This window comes from Ceratotherium simum, chromosome X, assembly GCF_057802395.1.
Source record: "Ceratotherium simum simum isolate JZ-2026a chromosome X, ASM5780239v1, whole genome shotgun sequence".
NCBI classification, from domain to species: Eukaryota; Metazoa; Chordata; class Mammalia; order Perissodactyla; family Rhinocerotidae; genus Ceratotherium; species Ceratotherium simum.
In genome coordinates, this window is record NC_141940.1 from 30,906,432 (window position 1) to 30,923,770 (window position 17,339).

At 40.1% G+C, this 17,339-nt stretch overlaps 1 protein-coding gene across 2 annotated transcripts in view; it reads right to left on the reverse strand.

The window, feature by feature from the left end:
- The window catches only part of DOCK11 (dedicator of cytokinesis 11), a 170,909-nt gene that overhangs the window by 117,444 nt on the left and 36,126 nt on the right, over positions 1-17,339 (reverse strand). For both annotated transcript variants that reach the window (XM_004442252.3, XM_087427695.1), the window contains exons 2-6: positions 11,619-11,735; positions 11,446-11,535; positions 10,946-11,028; positions 9,380-9,449; positions 8,673-8,768 (exon numbers count right to left, since the gene is read on the reverse strand). In XM_004442252.3, the coding sequence (XP_004442309.1) occupies positions 8,673-8,768; positions 9,380-9,449; positions 10,946-11,028; positions 11,446-11,535; positions 11,619-11,735 (456 nt within the window). The remainder of the gene's footprint in view (positions 1-8,672; positions 8,769-9,379; positions 9,450-10,945; positions 11,029-11,445; positions 11,536-11,618; positions 11,736-17,339) is intronic.

Consider the following 17,339-nt stretch of genomic DNA (forward strand, 5'->3'; position numbering starts at 1 on the left):
AAGAAATTTTTTTAAAAAGACATTTCTACAGAAATGAGACTCTGCCCCAACAACAGATCTATAAGATCTCTAAGATGTCTTCTCATTCTAACACACTATGATATATGTTGGGTTTCAACTTCTAGGAAGCTGTTAAGGTACCTGTCAAAGAGGAAAGGAGTATCCGAAATCTCTTATATGGAACCAAAAGGAAAATCAGAAACACGACTTCCCTGACATTTTTAAAATTCCCAAGATGTTGCTATTTAGGGTACAGGTCTACATTGTTTTCTCCATTTCAAAAAGAAGACAGCTATTAAAATAATGACTATATAGAACAGTGGTAATTACTCTATATCATACCTTTCATCTGAAGGCCTCAAGTCCTTTGTAACCAATAGCTAATTCTTGTAATATCATGTGGGGATAAGCATCATTATCCACATTTTACCTAACAGCAAACTGAGAGACCAAGGGCTCACTCAAGTCACACAGGCAAGTCAATAGTACAACTAGAATCAGAATCCTATGACAGTGACAAACAAAGAGAATCTTGCCCAAACCTTCCACTGTCTTCCCATCAAGAGAGAATAATACGCCAAATCCTCACCATAGCCTGGGGTGATGTACATGATCTAGCCTCGAATTACTTCTCTTGGACTTTATGTCTAATTATCCTGCTTCGGCTACACTGGATGACCTGCTGGTCCTCAAACACCCCAAGCAAGCTCCTTCAGGCCTTTGCACTTTCTGTTCCCTTGGCCTGGACTCCTCTTCCCCCACATACCCACATAGTTCACTCTCTTACCTCTTTGGTCTTTGCTTGAATCTTACCTCCTCTGAGAGGCCTTCTATGACCACCTGCCCTCATCATAGCACCCTATTTTATCTTCTTCATAGAACGATCACTACCCAAATATATCTTATTCATCTGTTTATTTATTTGCTGTCTGTCTCTTTTAGACTGCTAAAGTCCATGTGTCATCGGCTGCTATATCCCCAGTACCTCTAACAGCGTCTGGACTCAATAAAATTGTGTAAAATAAATGATGAATGAATGAATAATTCATTCTCCAGTGCAGATTCTCCAGTGGTTTCATCCAATAGAATGGTGTTTCTCTGTAACACCCATATTCTTCTTCCTCTTCCTCACCTTTATCATTTTTCCTAGATGGTGAACACAGCTGAAAATTCTCCACCTTACTCAGTGAGAAGCATGGATCCTGATGAGTGGCCCACTCAGACCACCCAGAAGAATAAAACAGAGAGGAAGCCAAAAGAGACAGTTCTCTGGAATCAGGTCTTGCCAAGTCTTCTGAAAGCCCTGAGCTGTCTGGATGACAACCTTTTGAACATTTACCACATGACCCTTTCTGGAGCAGGAACAAAGGCCCTTTGTCACTCAGTTGAATCAAAGATGGAAGGCAGGAAAGTTTGAGCACCTAGTATCCTCAAATTAGGAGAGCCTTTTATCATTTTTATATAACAAATCTCAAGAGTGTTTACCTATGTGTGTTACCTACAGTGTAATTATTTACTGCTCAATTACATGAACCAGGAGCCCTGAGAAAGGATGCTCTAAAGGCTTCGGCAAAGTAGGTGGGCTAGAAACAATGCAGAAATGGGGTGCGGGACACTTACTTGACTCTCAGATAGAATAGAAAAGAAGAGGCAGCAAGGAAAAGGAGAAAGCAGGAGAGCAAGAGACATACTGGGTCTCAGAGCTGTTCTAACGAAAGATGAAAGAAACAATGGGGAAGAAAACCCCATGACTTATCACGAAACTGACTTGTAGTTAATTACACCAGAATGTCAGGAACGTCATCCTGCTGAAGAACCCCTACCAGTAGGTTGGCAACCTAATACATCACTCATAGCTCTCCACCATATCATTTTACAGTCCTACCAAGTTTTAATATATCACATAGGTCTACCCTCTGGGAAACTGGTTAAAAAATCAAATAGCTTTTCTTAAATAATTCCACCATATCTGGGCACTAAAGATTTAACTATTTAGTTTGAAGCCAAGTCTAGTAGGAGAGGTCTACAATCCACCCTTCTCATTAGACAAATTATTTTATCAGCTGTATTTTAGCACGGCATGGCCCTGCTCAAATCTTCAATGACCCTCAATTATCCACACGGTAAGGCTCACATGCCTGTTCCAGCATTCAAGGCACTCCCACAATCCTACTACGAATATAAAATAATGACAATTGCTGACATCTGTGGCGTGCTTACTACGTTACAGTCTCTAAGTGCTTTCCTCATATTACATCGTTTAATCCTCATAATGACCTTGTGTGGTAATCACTATTATCAGCTCTACGTTACAGAGGAGAAACTGAGGCACAGGCAGATACCAAAGGACCAAACCAACTTTATCTCCCATGACTACCCAACTTCACTTAACACTGGTGCCCTGTACATATTGCCTGCCACGCTCACCTCCTTTCCGCTTCCCTTCCTTTGAGGCTCCATCTCCTTCAAGAAGCCTTCTCTGACCCCAGATCACAGTGATCTGGACTCATATAGAACTTGGTCTCTGTACCACCTTTAAACAACATATTATTTGTATTGTGTGTCTCATCTCCCCAAATAGGTTTTAAATTCTACCTGTTATACTTCTCTCTACCCTCTGCAGCGCTAACACCTTGTACTAAGAAGGTAATCAATATATATTTGGTGATGAATTCATTGATTCCTAATAGTGTCTGGCACATAAGAATCCCCCAATAAATGGTTTTAAACTGTCACCAATGAATGAGGGAAAAGAAAACATAAAAAACAAATTAGTGAGAAATCTCTTACCCATAAAATGAGCGTAATCCTTTTGTTAGCTGTGAGAGACTGTCTGGTAGACTTGAGAATACAATGCACTAACAGATCAAAAAGAAAAGATTTTCTCTTCCTTTTGTTCCAACAAACACAGTGACTTTGGCCTCGCAGCAATTATTTTAACACCATAAGTGCTTTCTTAGGTAAAATCCTCTTTTGATTTGTTGTTCTCCCACTGCAGAAGGGAAGAAAACCCTCCCGTAACAGTCAAAGAATAAGCGAGGGCTTTCAGGCTCTGGATATATAACAAATGGTTCTCTTTTGTGAAAAAGAAAAAAAAAGGGCACCAGAAGTGAGTCATTCATCAAGCAGTTGAACTTGCAACCCCGATAACATACCAAGACACTTCAACGTTTAATTGCTGAGAATGGGGAGGAGGGAGCTGGAGGAATGTGAACAAATTGAGCCAAGAGGATGCATAAAGGTGGGTGTCCCCGGGGTTGGCCAAGAATCTGCAACAGATTTTTTTTTTTAAATGAAAAACCACCCTCGAGATCAGATTCTTCCTTATTCCATATATCATTATATCCCTTAGGAAAAATAGTTCTAAATACCAGGGGAAGGTCATGTCCAATATCATAGCTATCTAGTCCACATTAAATTCCTTCACTGATATGGAATCAGTTGAAAAAAGCAGATGCCTCTAGCAGCTACTTGAGAAAGAGAGAATGTAAATGAACAGGTTTCCGTTAGGATTGGAGTTTCTGTCCAAGGGATCATTTATTCTCTATGATATCTTAAACTTCTCTCCAAAACGTTTCCAGGAATTGAAGAGTGGCAATGGGGTGTGTTCTCATTAACTAGAAAGTAAAAATTGAGGAAATTAATCACCTATGACAAGGCTTGTCTTGTTTTAACATGAACACCAAGAACAAAGCAAATTATAAGCCCTGAGTAAAATGGTCACTGTGCCCAGACAACCAAGAGAGCTTTCGCAAGAGACGCATGATGCCAGCATCCTCCTCAGTGAAAAGAAGTGCTTGGGCACTGAGAACTGGGACTTGTGAAGAGATGCACATCATTAGCAGCTCTCCTGGAGCCTGAGTTCCTCAGGGCTAGTTTCTCAGCCAATAACAGGGATGCTCAGCAAGTACTTCTGGGAAAATAACAACAATTGCAGAAAATGGTGCAGACTGTATCTTAACAACTGACCACAACTGACGGAAAGGTGTATACTGGAGAAACGCAAATTTTTATTCCATGTATACGGGGTCTTATAATCTTCCAATATGAAGAACTCAGCTTAGTTCCTTCACCAGCCCCTTTTCCCTAGAGCCCATCACTATTGACTTGAATTTTCTTGCAAAACTGTCTGGCAGCTAGCTAGGGAGGTGTAACTTTCTAAAGCAGCCCATATACGAATGACCTTGGCCACATCATTCATATTGCATTATAGGTTGTGTGACTGCTTTCTCAAAACACTTTATAAAGTCTGTCTTCTGATACCCTTTTATCGACTGGACTTTGCTGAATCTTTTCTAACTGTCTTGCCTTCATCTTTTTCTTTCCACCTTTCCTCATGATTCTATTTCTCCCTTTCTTACTATCAGATTCCCTTATTTCTGGCAGTAAAAATGTCCAGGAAAAGGACTCGGGCTTGTTTATAAAAATAGTTTACAGTCGTTGTGCATAATTTCAAACTTTCCAAAGCACTGATTCTACATGATCTTTAAAATCCAGAAATTTTTAAATGAATAAAAACCCTTAAACTTACACCTCACTGTAAAAGGCACCAAGCTGCCCTGCTTTAATCCTTGTCAACCCCAGAGGGATCTGCAGGCCAATGTCAAGCCACAGCGCATCAAAGAGGCACACAGAAAATAGGAGGGAAGATGCACGGCTCCTGCAGGCTGTTATTTGCCAGTGAGTCATGATTAATACCCACATCCTTCTGCTGTAGCTTCCTGGTTAGTCTGCTGTGAGTTTGCAGGGGCTATCAAAGCTTGAATTTGCCAATAGAACACTGGTTCTTTGCTCTCAGCTCTGCTTGAGAGCTCTGGCCCTGTGGTGCTCATTGCTAAAGCTACCAAAGGGTCTCACCACTGTGGGCTGGAGGTCCTAGCAGGCAGAGGACTCCAGATGCACTGCCACCAGTATCGGGAGAATGACTCAGATAATGGCACACCCGAATCATCTTGCCGTTTGCTTATGAAACTCATTAATATTCTTCACTTCAAAGACTAACAAAGTAGAAACAAATATATAGAAGTTTTACTTTCAGAATGTCTCATAAACTCTGTCTGCCCTTTGCCTCAGTTCTTCTGTCTCTGCCTCTCCCAACTCTCCAAGAGCTGGGCCAGCTGCTCACCCGCCTTTAGGTTTAGCCTCTCTCCTACGCCTGAGCCAATCCAGGCCTGAAGCAGGAAGAACAGGTATGATCCTCCACTCTGTAACAGGGCACCTAAGGGGACAAGCGTGAGTTCAAACAAAATTGCTACCCATGCCCAATCCTCCACCTGCCTGCTCCATACACTCACATGCCCTCTACTGATATACAGTCATGCGCTGCATAATGACGTTTTGGTCAAGGATGGACCACATATACGACGGTGGTCCCATAAGATTAGTACCATAGAGCCTAGGTGTGTAGTAGGCTATACCACCTAGGTCTGTGTAAGTACAGTCTATGATGTTCACACAATGAGGAAATCGCCTAACGACGTGTTTCTCAGAATGTATCCCCATCGTTAAGCGACACCTGACTGTACAAAGAGAGCACAATAAACATTGCAAGTTTTAACGATGCTGAAATAAATAATAGTTAAAACAATTCTTATAGGAAAAAAATATCTTGGCAAAATCCCTCAGACACTTTTAACTGAATCTGGCTGAACTTTCCTCTCATGCCCATTCTAGCCGTGATAAACCCTGAAATACAATACCACTGCTGTGGCTTAGGATGTGAAACCAGAAGAATATAGGCTATCTATTCAGCTCCCAGAAATCCAAAATGGAGATCCATAATCCATAATGGAGACAAGCTGGGATAAATGAAATCCACAACCAGAAACAATTCCCAAATCTCATTATGGACTTTATATTTCAAATTACTCCCTATTCATTTTTTTAAAGAGCTGTGTAGCACATATGACCAATTTGGTTTAGTCTTCTTTTCCTTCCTTTGCTTACTGTTTGAGAGGTTTTAAAAAGAAATAAGTATTTTTATGGTATGTGAATTTTATCTCGCTAAAAAAAGTGGCCAAAATATGAACAGCTGTGGATAAATACAGACAAAAGCAAAGAGCCTAGCTCAGCAGCAGCAGAGCAATAACAATTAGCTGGAGCCAAGCAGCAGCTGTCCCCTTCAGCCAGGCCGTGTGGTCACCAGGTTGCCTCAGACCCACCACCCACTTCATGAATTTATGGTTCCTGCCTGGCCCCTGTAACGGTGGAGTTTGCAACCTCGGGGATAGATAATATACAGCTAAACAATCAATCTTTGACTAACTTGGTTGAGTTAGTTTTCTATTGCCATCGTAACAAATTACCACAAACTTAGTGGCTTAAAACAACACAAATGTATTCTCTCACAGTTCTATAGGTTAAAAGTCGGACATGGGTCTCACTGGGCTAAGATCAATGTTGTAGCAGAGCTGCTTTCCTTTCTGCGGTTTCTAGGGGAGAATCCATTTCCTTGCCTTTTCTAGCTTCCAGAGGCTGCCCACATTTCTTGGCCCGTGGCTCCATCTTCAAAACCAGCAACACAGCATGGCTCTCCGACCCTGCTTCTGTCCTCACATCTCTTTCCCTAACTCTCCTCTTCAGCCTCTCCCTTCCACTTATAAGGCCCTTGTGATTACACTGGGCCCACCTGGATAACTCAGGATACTCTGCTTTGCCACCTAAGGGCACAGTTACAGGTTCCAGGGATTAGGACACAGACATGTTTGCGGGGGGCCATTATTCTGCCTACAACATCATCCAATCTGTAGTTCATGAACTATGAAAGAAAATGTAAAGCATGCACTTTTTACAGGCAACTATATTTTGATTTATAACACATGGGCTCCTAAAAAAGTTACATGTAAAGCAAATTATAATTTAAAGGCATTAGAGAAACTCACTATTGAAAGGAATCCTGTGGTGAATTGTTTTTTAAAGATATTAACTCCCAAATGTCTTCTTTTATGAATCCAGATTTCCATACATTATTTTTACTTAATGTTGGGCTAACGCTTAAGTATGGATAAAACATTTTAATATTTTGAGAATGTTAGGGGAAGGGAGTGGAGTCAAAAATCATAGAAACATTTTCTGACAATGTGCACAGAATCACAACCTTCACACACGCATTTCTGAACCCAATAACTCTGATAGGAGATATATTATAACAAAGCCTTGAGTCTCACTCAGCCAGAGAGTACCAATAGTGTGTCGGTTAAGAGCACAGGCTCAGGCATCAGCCTACCTAGGTTCAAATCCACCTCTGAAAATTTGGAGCTGTGTGACCTGGGGTGAATCACTGAATTTCTTTGTGCCTCACTTTCCACATCTGTAAACTAAGAATAATAATAGTACCTATACCAAAGGGCTGCCATGAGGATTAAATGAGATACAGAATACAAAATACTCAGTATGGTGCCTGGCACATATTAAGTCCTCAATAAATGGATTCTCTTGGGCCAGCCTCAGTGGCCTAGTGGTTAAGTTTGGTGGGCTCCACTTCAGCGGCCCAGGTTCAGTTCCCAGGCGCAGACCTACGTCACTTGTCTGTCAGTGGCCATGCTGTGTGGTGGCTCACATACAAAAAAAGAGGAAGATTGGCAACAAATGTTAGCTCAGGGCAAATCTTCCTCAGGAGAAAAAAAAAAAAGGATTCTCTTATCATCACCACGTGCTGAGGCCCCTGGTTAGGTGCAGGAGACATATGGGAAGCATCCTACCACTTGGATTCCTTCTTTTCAGGGCTTGAAAATGAAAGTGAGAATAGGACATGACCACTAAATGGAAAGCAGCAGGCAAAATATTAAATTAAGATAAAATTTGAGTCTTCCCTTGGTAGACACCCATGGTTTCTGCTTGCAGGCTCTGTGAAAGATAGAATGACCTTCAATACTTAATGGAAGTGTGAATCACCCTCAGCAAGCCACATGATCTTATATTGAATATCTGAAAGAACAGTTATATTTGCTATCAGAGAATAATTTGTTTTTCTGCTCAGATTTTTCAAGTAGCTGATTGGTTTTACCTTTGGATTTTAATGACTCTTCATAGCCTCCCGAACAAAAGCCAACCTCATGTCCCAGGCATTCAAGGCCCTGCACAATTTTATCCCTCTCTCTGTTTCCACCTTTATCTCGCACAAACCCTGTACACAAACTCACTACTCTGGCCAAACTACAAAACTCTCTAGTTCTGATAGCACTAAGGTACCGCTTTGTACAGTACTTAATTTGGTATGTTTCTTATCTAGTCCGGAGGCTATTGGAGGCCAGAGACCCCATCTTAGATATCCACATATTTTCCCACAGTAACCAACATGTAATAAGTACCTAATTAATATTTGCTAAATAAATGGATTACCCTATCCTTCTATCCATTACATTCATGTCCACATAGGAACTTCTGATGCCCTTTTGTTTCAAAGCTATTTACTTCATTCAACTGACAGCCACCTTTTTAAATTTCCTGATTCAGAAGATAATAATCACATTTCTTTAAAAAGTTGCACTTCTAAATTTATCCTGAGGTTTCAGATTTTTAAAATTCCATACATCTGTGAGAATCCTCTCATTAGAGATTTTTTTTGCTAGGGTTCATTATAAAAAATTTTTTTAAAAGAAATGTTGTCTCCAGACATGCTACTCAGGACAACATCCTTAAAATGATGAAATAATATAATAAGTACTTCTTACCTTCATGGTAACTGTGATGGTGCTATTTACATTTGCTTTATGCAACCAGCCTTGTTTTATCACACCACCCTTCTGAGAACATAAAGAAGATGAATCCTGAAATAGAGCGAAAATCATCAGTGAAACAGCCGCCAGCCATCTAATCAAACATTTGAGGGGCACAAACTAGGCCCTGCCGCATTTTCTAATTAAAGCATAAAGTTCCCCCACCACCGCAAAGATGCCTGATTAAACTTGAAATTGTCAACTATAGAATGAAAGGCTCTGTGCTGTGCACACCATAGGCACTCAATATTTACTGAATCGTACGGGCTGTCTTCTGGGAAAGTCTTCTGCATCATGTAAACACTCAAACTGCACCTCAGAATGTCACAGACATCCGGGCCATCTGTCCCAAGAGGGCTCTATCAGGCAGGAGAGTGCAGATGAATTACTACACCACATGCCCAGTGCGGGAAAAGCCGCTCCACAGACATGTTTCTCAGGTGGGAAAACATGTTTATATACAAATCACAGCCCATTTCACTTGATTTTTCCTAAACTCCATTCAGAAACGCAACAACTTAAAACAAAATTTTCTAAACACTCATTAGTTTGAAAGCTGGCCACAGATGATTCAAAAACAATTCTTTCCCTCATCTTTTCTCAAGGAAATCTCTCAGCAGAAGTGACCTCGAAGAAACCAGTGCAGTTGCCTCCATTCTTACCTCATCTTTCTCACAGTCCTCATCAATCTCAAATACATGATTGGGAATCTTTTCTGGTCTCAGAGATTTGCTGAAAATGCAAGAGAATTATCTTAGACACTGAACAGAACAGACAAAAAAAACAAAAGCAAGATGAGTAGGCTTCTTTCTTTCACAACCAAGAAAACGCCGAAACATAAGGAGGAGAAATTCTTTTCTCCTTTCCAAACTCAGATTCTCCCCTCTGACTAAACTGACATTACCTTTTCTATAAGGACTCCCACAAGTGCAGCAAAAACATAACTAAGTCCAAATACTTAGGGAGGGCAGCAATTGCCAAGGAATATGTGCCCGAGCTGTTAGTGGGGACAGAGCCTTATCTGTCCCCAGGTCAAAAAACAACATAGTGTAATTCTGGCTCTTCCATCTGTTTGCTGTATGACCTTGAACTGGTCGTCTTAGGACTCAGTTTTAAAGGTTATCTTTAGGGGCCGGCCCCGTGGCTTAGCGGTTAAATGCGCGAGCTCCGCTGCTGGCGACCCGGGTTCAGATCCCGGGCGCACACTGACGCGCTGCTTCTCCCGCCATGCTGAGGCCGCGTCCCACACACAGCAACTAGAAGGATGTGCAGCTGTGACATACAACTATCTACTGGGGCTTTGGGGGAAAAAATAAATAAAATAAAAATTTAAAAATTTAAAAAAAAAAGGTTATCTTTAGAACTTGCTTTTCTCCTCTGGGAAAGTACTTCGAAAACTATAAAAGGCTACACAAAGTCTTATTTCTCCAAAACATTTCCTATATAATATGCTGTGAGGTTAGTAGTATCATGGATGAGAAAAGTGAGGGCTCAAACAGACTGAGTGACGGGCCCAAGGTCATCCAGCTAGTAAGTGGCAGAAATAAGATTTGAACCCCAACAGTCCGGCTCCTGGGTCAGTGTCCTCACAGCAACTGAAAGAGATGCACTGTCGTCAAGGGATGTCATGAAACTGAACGAAATATCTTCTAGCTTTTTCATCGACACCATTGGAAAACGCTCACTCCATTATCCAGAATCAAATAAAGATGATTTCATGGTCAATATAGATGAACCAAAGCCAAAAAGTGAACTCATACATTTTGGAAAAAATTTCAACGAGCAAAGTTAAAACATATTCAATTACCCAAAATACATTTACCAAACATGCTGGCTGTTTCAGGCTTTGCTTTATTATAAATTATAATTGAGAGGTTTCACAAATGGGGCTGGCCCGGTGGCATAGTGGATAAGTTCACACGTTCCACTTTGGCGGCCTGGGGTTTGCATGTCCAGATCCTGGGTGTGGACCTACTCACCGCTCATCAAGCCATGCTGAGGCAGCGTCCACATAGAACAACTAGAATGACCTACAACTAGGATATACAACTATGTACTGGGGCTTTGGGGAGAAAAAAGGAAAAGAGGAAGATTGGCAACCGATGTTAGCTCAGGGCCATTCTTCCCTAAAAAAAAAAACTTAAAAAAAAAGTTTCACAAATGGTTAAAAAAAGGTAAAATGTTTAATAACTCTCCTCTTGAAAGTTTCCCTTGAATTCTAAACTTACCACGGCAACATTCGAAAGTCCCCAGAGAAGTCTTCATACTTGTAGTTTACCACGTGCCAATCTGTGCTATAGGTTTTAATACACTGAAAGAAAATAGGAATCTTTAATTTGAAATGTAGGAAAAAGTACATATATACCCACTTCTTAAAAGTCTGGCAATAAGCTGACAGACTTTTAAAAATCACTTGGGAAATGTTGGTACTGGAATCTTCCTTTGGGGATTAACTGTATCTTCCTAAACCAACTGGCAGTAATAAATCTCAATTTATATGCTCTCTTGAACACTCTGATTCCAAGTCCAAAGAGTATTCAAATCCAAAAAAAGACTAAGAACACATGCTACTTGTGAAAAAGTATTTAAGCTGTATCCTCTATATCACATCATATAGACATGTTATATAGGTCAGTTAAGTTATAATAATTTTATTTTCCATTTACACTAAAGGAAGAATATTTTAAATATATGCTGAATGTCCTTCTGTGGCCTTTAAGCCTCTTACCTCTTTGACAAACAAACTCTGGGCCCTTTTCTCACCATCTTCTGGTACAGTGGACTGCACTGTTCTGCGTTGACGACTTATCACTGAGATCTAGAAGACAAAGAACATTCTTGCTATAAGAACTGGCTTGGAAAATGCAGTTTTTTTCTTCAAAGAAGAGCTTGTGAACTCACAGATATATCTTCCATTGGAAACATAAGTAGGTCTCTGAGGGGGTCACTGTAAATCTGGGTTTTTCTTTGGGTGATAACATTCTCATAGTCCAAGGGCTCGACAACTTTGGTCTTTTCCTTAATAAAAGACAAAAAGAAAGTTAATGTGGTCCAACTCACAAGAGATAAGCTCTTCTCTATGTGCTAAAGATACATTATTTTACAAAAGAAGGGATTATTGATGACACTAAGCACTTAGACACTTTTACAAGGGAAATATTCTCCATAACTAGACACACACACCAAACACATACCTACACACACAGACCTCTGTGCTAAAGACAAAAGTTCTGGAGAGATAGCACTGTACTCTGCTTATCCGGGTGCCTTCCAAAAATCTATTGAATTTAAGGTAAAACAAAAAATGACATATATGGAAGCCTGTCAGTTGATATTTACCAAATATGTGCTATTCACTGGGAACTGAAGGAGAGAAAAGTATCAACATTCATGCGCCTACTCTGTACCCAGGCATGCTCTCCAAAGGATGTATCAAGTTCTGGCATAGCTGGGGCAAGCACGGGTACTGGAGATGCTTGATCCAGTGGACAGGGCATGAAAGGGGGAGGTTCCAGGTGGCAAAGTCAGTGGATCCCTGTCGGACTTCCAGGAGACCTGGCCATTGATGGTAGGGCCCCAGCCTGAGGCTAAGGTTACAAGGAGCAGGGTCAGTGACTCTGAGAAATCCAGGATATGATTTATTAATAAGAGTAATAATAGTTTGCATTTACTGAGCCCTTTCTATATGCCAGGCACCAGGCCAAGTGCTTTCTCTACATTTTCTCATGTAATACTCATAACAACCCTACAAAATAGGCTTAATCTTTGTCCCCATTTTACAGATGAAGAAACCCTGGACTCAGTTCAGGTTAAGAAACTTGCCTACCTTCAGAGCTGGAATTCCAACCTGGGTCTGAGATTACAAAGGCTCTGTTCTTTCTACCTCATGCAGCCCTTCCTCCCCTCAGAAATACACAAAGATACTAACGTGCAAGGTACTGAACCTGGAATAGGATCCCATCACCTACCTTCCTATCATCTTTTCCTTCACTGAACTTACCATGATCTGATATACTATCGATTCTACCTCTCTGCCTATTTAAGGGCAAGGATTTCCCTTTATTTGTTCACTGCTATAACCCCAGCACCTAGAACAGTACCTGGCACATGGCAGATATCCAATCATTAATTGCTGAATGAACTTTGAGATATTCAGATTCAACCAGAGGTATGTCTCAACACACTATTCGAGACCAAGTTGGGTATATATTAGTGATTTCTAATAATAATGTTTTACTTCAATCAAATTAAATTATTCTTCTTAAATATTTTATTAGAAAAACTCTATAAAGAAAACTTGAATTTAAGATATATTAATATCATAATAGATGGATTTAAGATATGTTGAAACTTTGTATCATACTGGAAGAGGGATTATATTTATATTTGTGTACACAGTATTTGAGGCAGTCTCCAGTATACTGTAGTCACACAATCTTTTGAGAACAGTTTTTATATACAGTTCACAATAGGTCACAGCTATATCGCAGTTCCATATCTGAGGGGCATCTCAGAGTTTCCTCTATAAGATTACTTAGAAAGATTAGAGTAAACCACTCTAACCAATGAGAATCAGTGTTCAACAAGTCTGAAAGATCCTAACAAAAACAGTATAGAGGGTCCTCAAGAAATTAAAAATAGAACTACTATATGATCTAGCAATCCCACTGCCGATTATCCAAAGGAAACAAAATCAGTTTCTTGAAGAGATATCTGCACCACAATGTTCACTGCAGCATTATTCACAATAGTCAACATCCGGAAACAACCTAAGTGTCCCTCAACAGATGAAGGGGCAAAGAACATGTGGTATACATACATACAATGGAATGTTATTCTGCCATGAGAAAGAAGGAAATCCTGCCATTTGCAACAACACGGATGGACCTGGAGGGCATTATGCTAAGCGAACTATGCTAGACAGGGACAAATACTGTATAGTATCACTTGTATGTGAAATCTAAAAAAAAAAAAAAAGGTAGAATGGTGGTTGCCAGGGGCAAGAGGATGGGGGAAAATGGGGAAATGTTGGTCAAAGGGTACAAACTTTGAGTTATAAGATGAGTAAGTTCTGAGGATCTAATGGACAGCTTGGGGAGTATAGTCAATGGCGCTTTATTGTATACTCGAAATTTGCTAAGAGTAGATCTTAAGCATTCTCACCAAAAAAAAAAAAAAAGTAACTATGTGATGTGATAGATGTGTTAACTAACTTGATTGTGGTAGTCATTTCACAATGTATACATGTATTAAATCATCATATTGTACATTTTAAATATATACACTTTTATCTTTCAATTATACCTCGATAAATCTGGGGGGAAAAGGATCCTAACAAAGGTATACTTCAAGTCTTAAAGTTGGATTTGTAGACCCATGAGATCAAATCAAGTAGATCATCCCTATCATGTCTGTGAATACTCGTGCAAAATGAGTTGAAACAGAGGAAAAATTTCTATTTGGGAACTCAAGAGATTTCTGATAGGAGAAAGTGATCTCCTTATCCGATATCTACCATGTTTTCATGGCCCCAAGTGAAAGAAAACTGTGACTGCAGCTTCCAGCTCTAACACTCAGAGTCTGGGATCAATTTCTCAGAGAAGTTAAATGAACAAAGCCCCATCGAAGAAGGCAGGCCTTAGACACTGAAAATAATTTCAAAGTCTTGCTTTGGGTGCCAACTATCCTCCCAATACAGATTGCAAAAACAATCCTCAAATCTCAATGTTTAACCTGTTGAATTAGCATGTTAACCTCCCTATACAATAATTTCACCAGTACACACTCCAAGTAACTTTGAAAAAGAAAAAAAACTTCCTTCAGTTATCTAATGTAGTTGTCGAATATGGAAAAGCATATGTCAAAATGAATCACTTGTTTAAATGTATAGTATATGCCTCCTAAAAATGAAACTTACAGCTCCCCATGTGTTTTGAAGGCCATATATGCATGTTATAGAAAACAAGGTTTCACTTTTCATTTAAAACTGATTAAACTAAGTGTTCTGAGTCTTCACTCCTACTTCCTTTGTCAGAGGTAGTTTGATTGTAGAAGTTGGGGGGGCTACTCTGGGTCCTATAAATCTTCCTCCAATAGAAGATCTAGGCCTGTGAATCAGGCTTCATCTCCATAAGAAGAAAAAGAGGAGGGGCTGGGCCTCTCCCCGAACCCCTCGGCTGCCTCCAACCCACATTTTTGTCTCCACCCCTCTCCCAGGCATTAAAAGCACAATTCAAACTGGAAGTGGAGGAGAGAGGCTACAGTAGGAGTCAGCCTCAAAGAACCACAGCCCACATTTCCCTTCCACTACGATTCCGGTATAACTCTGTTGGCATCAGAGACAAGGAAAACCTTTGACTTTTAGAATGATCATGATTTAACGGTGGCTCTGCCCTGCAGTCTAGAACATACCCCTTATCTAACTCTCCTATTCAGCTTTATCATTTTATTTGTAGACTTAAAGAGTTACCCTAAATAAAGCTTCTATCACACACAAAAAGGTTCTTTCTCTCAGGTTTGTAATTTTTCCTTCCTGCCAGTTTGTGCACTGATTGGCCTGAAAAGATCCTTTTTCATAACTCAAGAAAACTGTCATAATAAACGGTTCTTGATAAACTTTCAAATAATAGCAAGGTCCCGCTGTGTACTTCTCTCCGTTCTGTAGCAGTGTTCAGTAAAAGGCAACAGCATTTACACAGTCTAGAGAGAGGCAAGCATATGTTTCAGTCTTCTTTTCCTAAGTAGTGACAGGAAAACCGTCAACCTAAATTTGGAACCTTCTCGGTTTTCACCCTAAAGAAAAAAAAAATGGTTTGCCTTTGCTCTCGTTCACTGATCCCTGAGCTCTCTGGAAATAACTTGCTAGTAATATTATTAGTATTCTTTCGTTGTTTCACTTGAAGATCACTTTGCAGTCTTAAGAAACACTTTGAGGGGCTGGCCCGGTGGCACAAGCGGTTGAGTGCGCACGCTCCACTGCAGCGGCCCGGGGTTCGCCGGTTCGGATCCCGGGCGTGCACTGACGCACCGCTTGGCAAGCCATGCTGTGGCGGCGTCCTATATAAAGTGGAGGAAGATGGGCATGGATGTTAGCCCAGGGCCAGTCTTCCTCAGCAAAAAAAAAAAAAAAAAAAGAGGAGGATTGGCAGATGTTAGCACAGGGTTGATCTCCTTACAAAAAAAAAGAAAAGAAAAGAAACACTTTCATATACATACTGCCTGTTTCTTACCAAAACCTGTCAAGTAGACAAGGAAAATACCACCATTTCAACTTTATACATGAAGAAACTGGCTCAGAGGCTTAAGATCAGCTGTCTACATCTAGTAGCAGAACCAGGATTCAAAGCCAGGTCTTCCAACTCCTGATCCTTTTTCTTTGCTTAGCAGTATTTGCCAAACTCAACTTCTTCACATACAATCTTTGAGATCTGGGGCACATCTTATGCACTATCATATACTTCATATTTTTCTTCAAATCAAATCTCTTCTTCATTGAAATACATTTATTGAAACCGTAAGCTTTATATCACCCCCATAAAGGAAAATAACTCAGTATTTCCTTAATCTCTAGTAAAATAAAATTTTTAAATGTCAATCTTTGTACCACGGTTTGGGACGCAGTGCATTCTTCCAGGCTTACTCAGGCCACTAAGGACCACATCTAAATGGACTTCCATGTGTGAACCCTGAAACTGTGCAGAAATGCACGATTCTACAAATTGAAATAACTTTCTGACTTCTGACATAGAGTGAAAGGACAGAGATTGAAAAAAGAAACTCATCAGTACAGATTCCGTTACAGTCTGCTTCTTGCTCCAAAGACAGGAAACAACAGACCCCAACTAGGAGTCACTAACAGCATCATATACTCAGACCTTACGGTTTTGTGGTGGTCTCCGCACATCCACTGTACAGGATCTTTCATCATCTTAACTATATATGTATAAATATAAAAACAAGCTTATAATCCTAAAACAAACATGTAAATATATATATACATATGCATGTATATATTCAATCATCCAATCATGCATGTATTTAAAAGCACACATTACTAGCAAGCCTATTTATGCTATTATTAGAAACCTAACCATATAATTTCAATTTCATTTAAAAAGCAGTAATAATCACATAATATTTCTCTGTCAACAATGCAGGCTGGGTTACTTCTGCTTAGATCTTATACCAAAGGTCATTAGTTTACTGGTAAATCTTCTACTTTAGAAACCAGTTCCCCTTAAGAATTCTAAGAATGTCTCTTCTGCAAGTCTAAAGTGAACACTGCTTGCACAGAATCCCTTCTATAGCACACTGGGAGGGAGAGCAGAAGCAGGCAGAAAGCTTAGCAGCGGGGCCCAGGGCCAATTCAAAAATCTCCCTGCACTACCATCGCTCCCTGCCCATTCTCCAAGCTAAGTTTCCGTGCAACAGGAAGCATGGCAACAACTCGTTTGAAAGAGAGAATAATTTAGCCCAAAAGTTAGAAGTTCATTTTTGCAGTATTGCAATCAGACTGCAGTTTCAATTGCATCTCAACATATTTTTATTGAAAATAGCAACAATCTTAGGAAAGAAGTAACACTCAAAAAGAGGAGGTTACTCAATGAGTCTCTCCTTCCCATC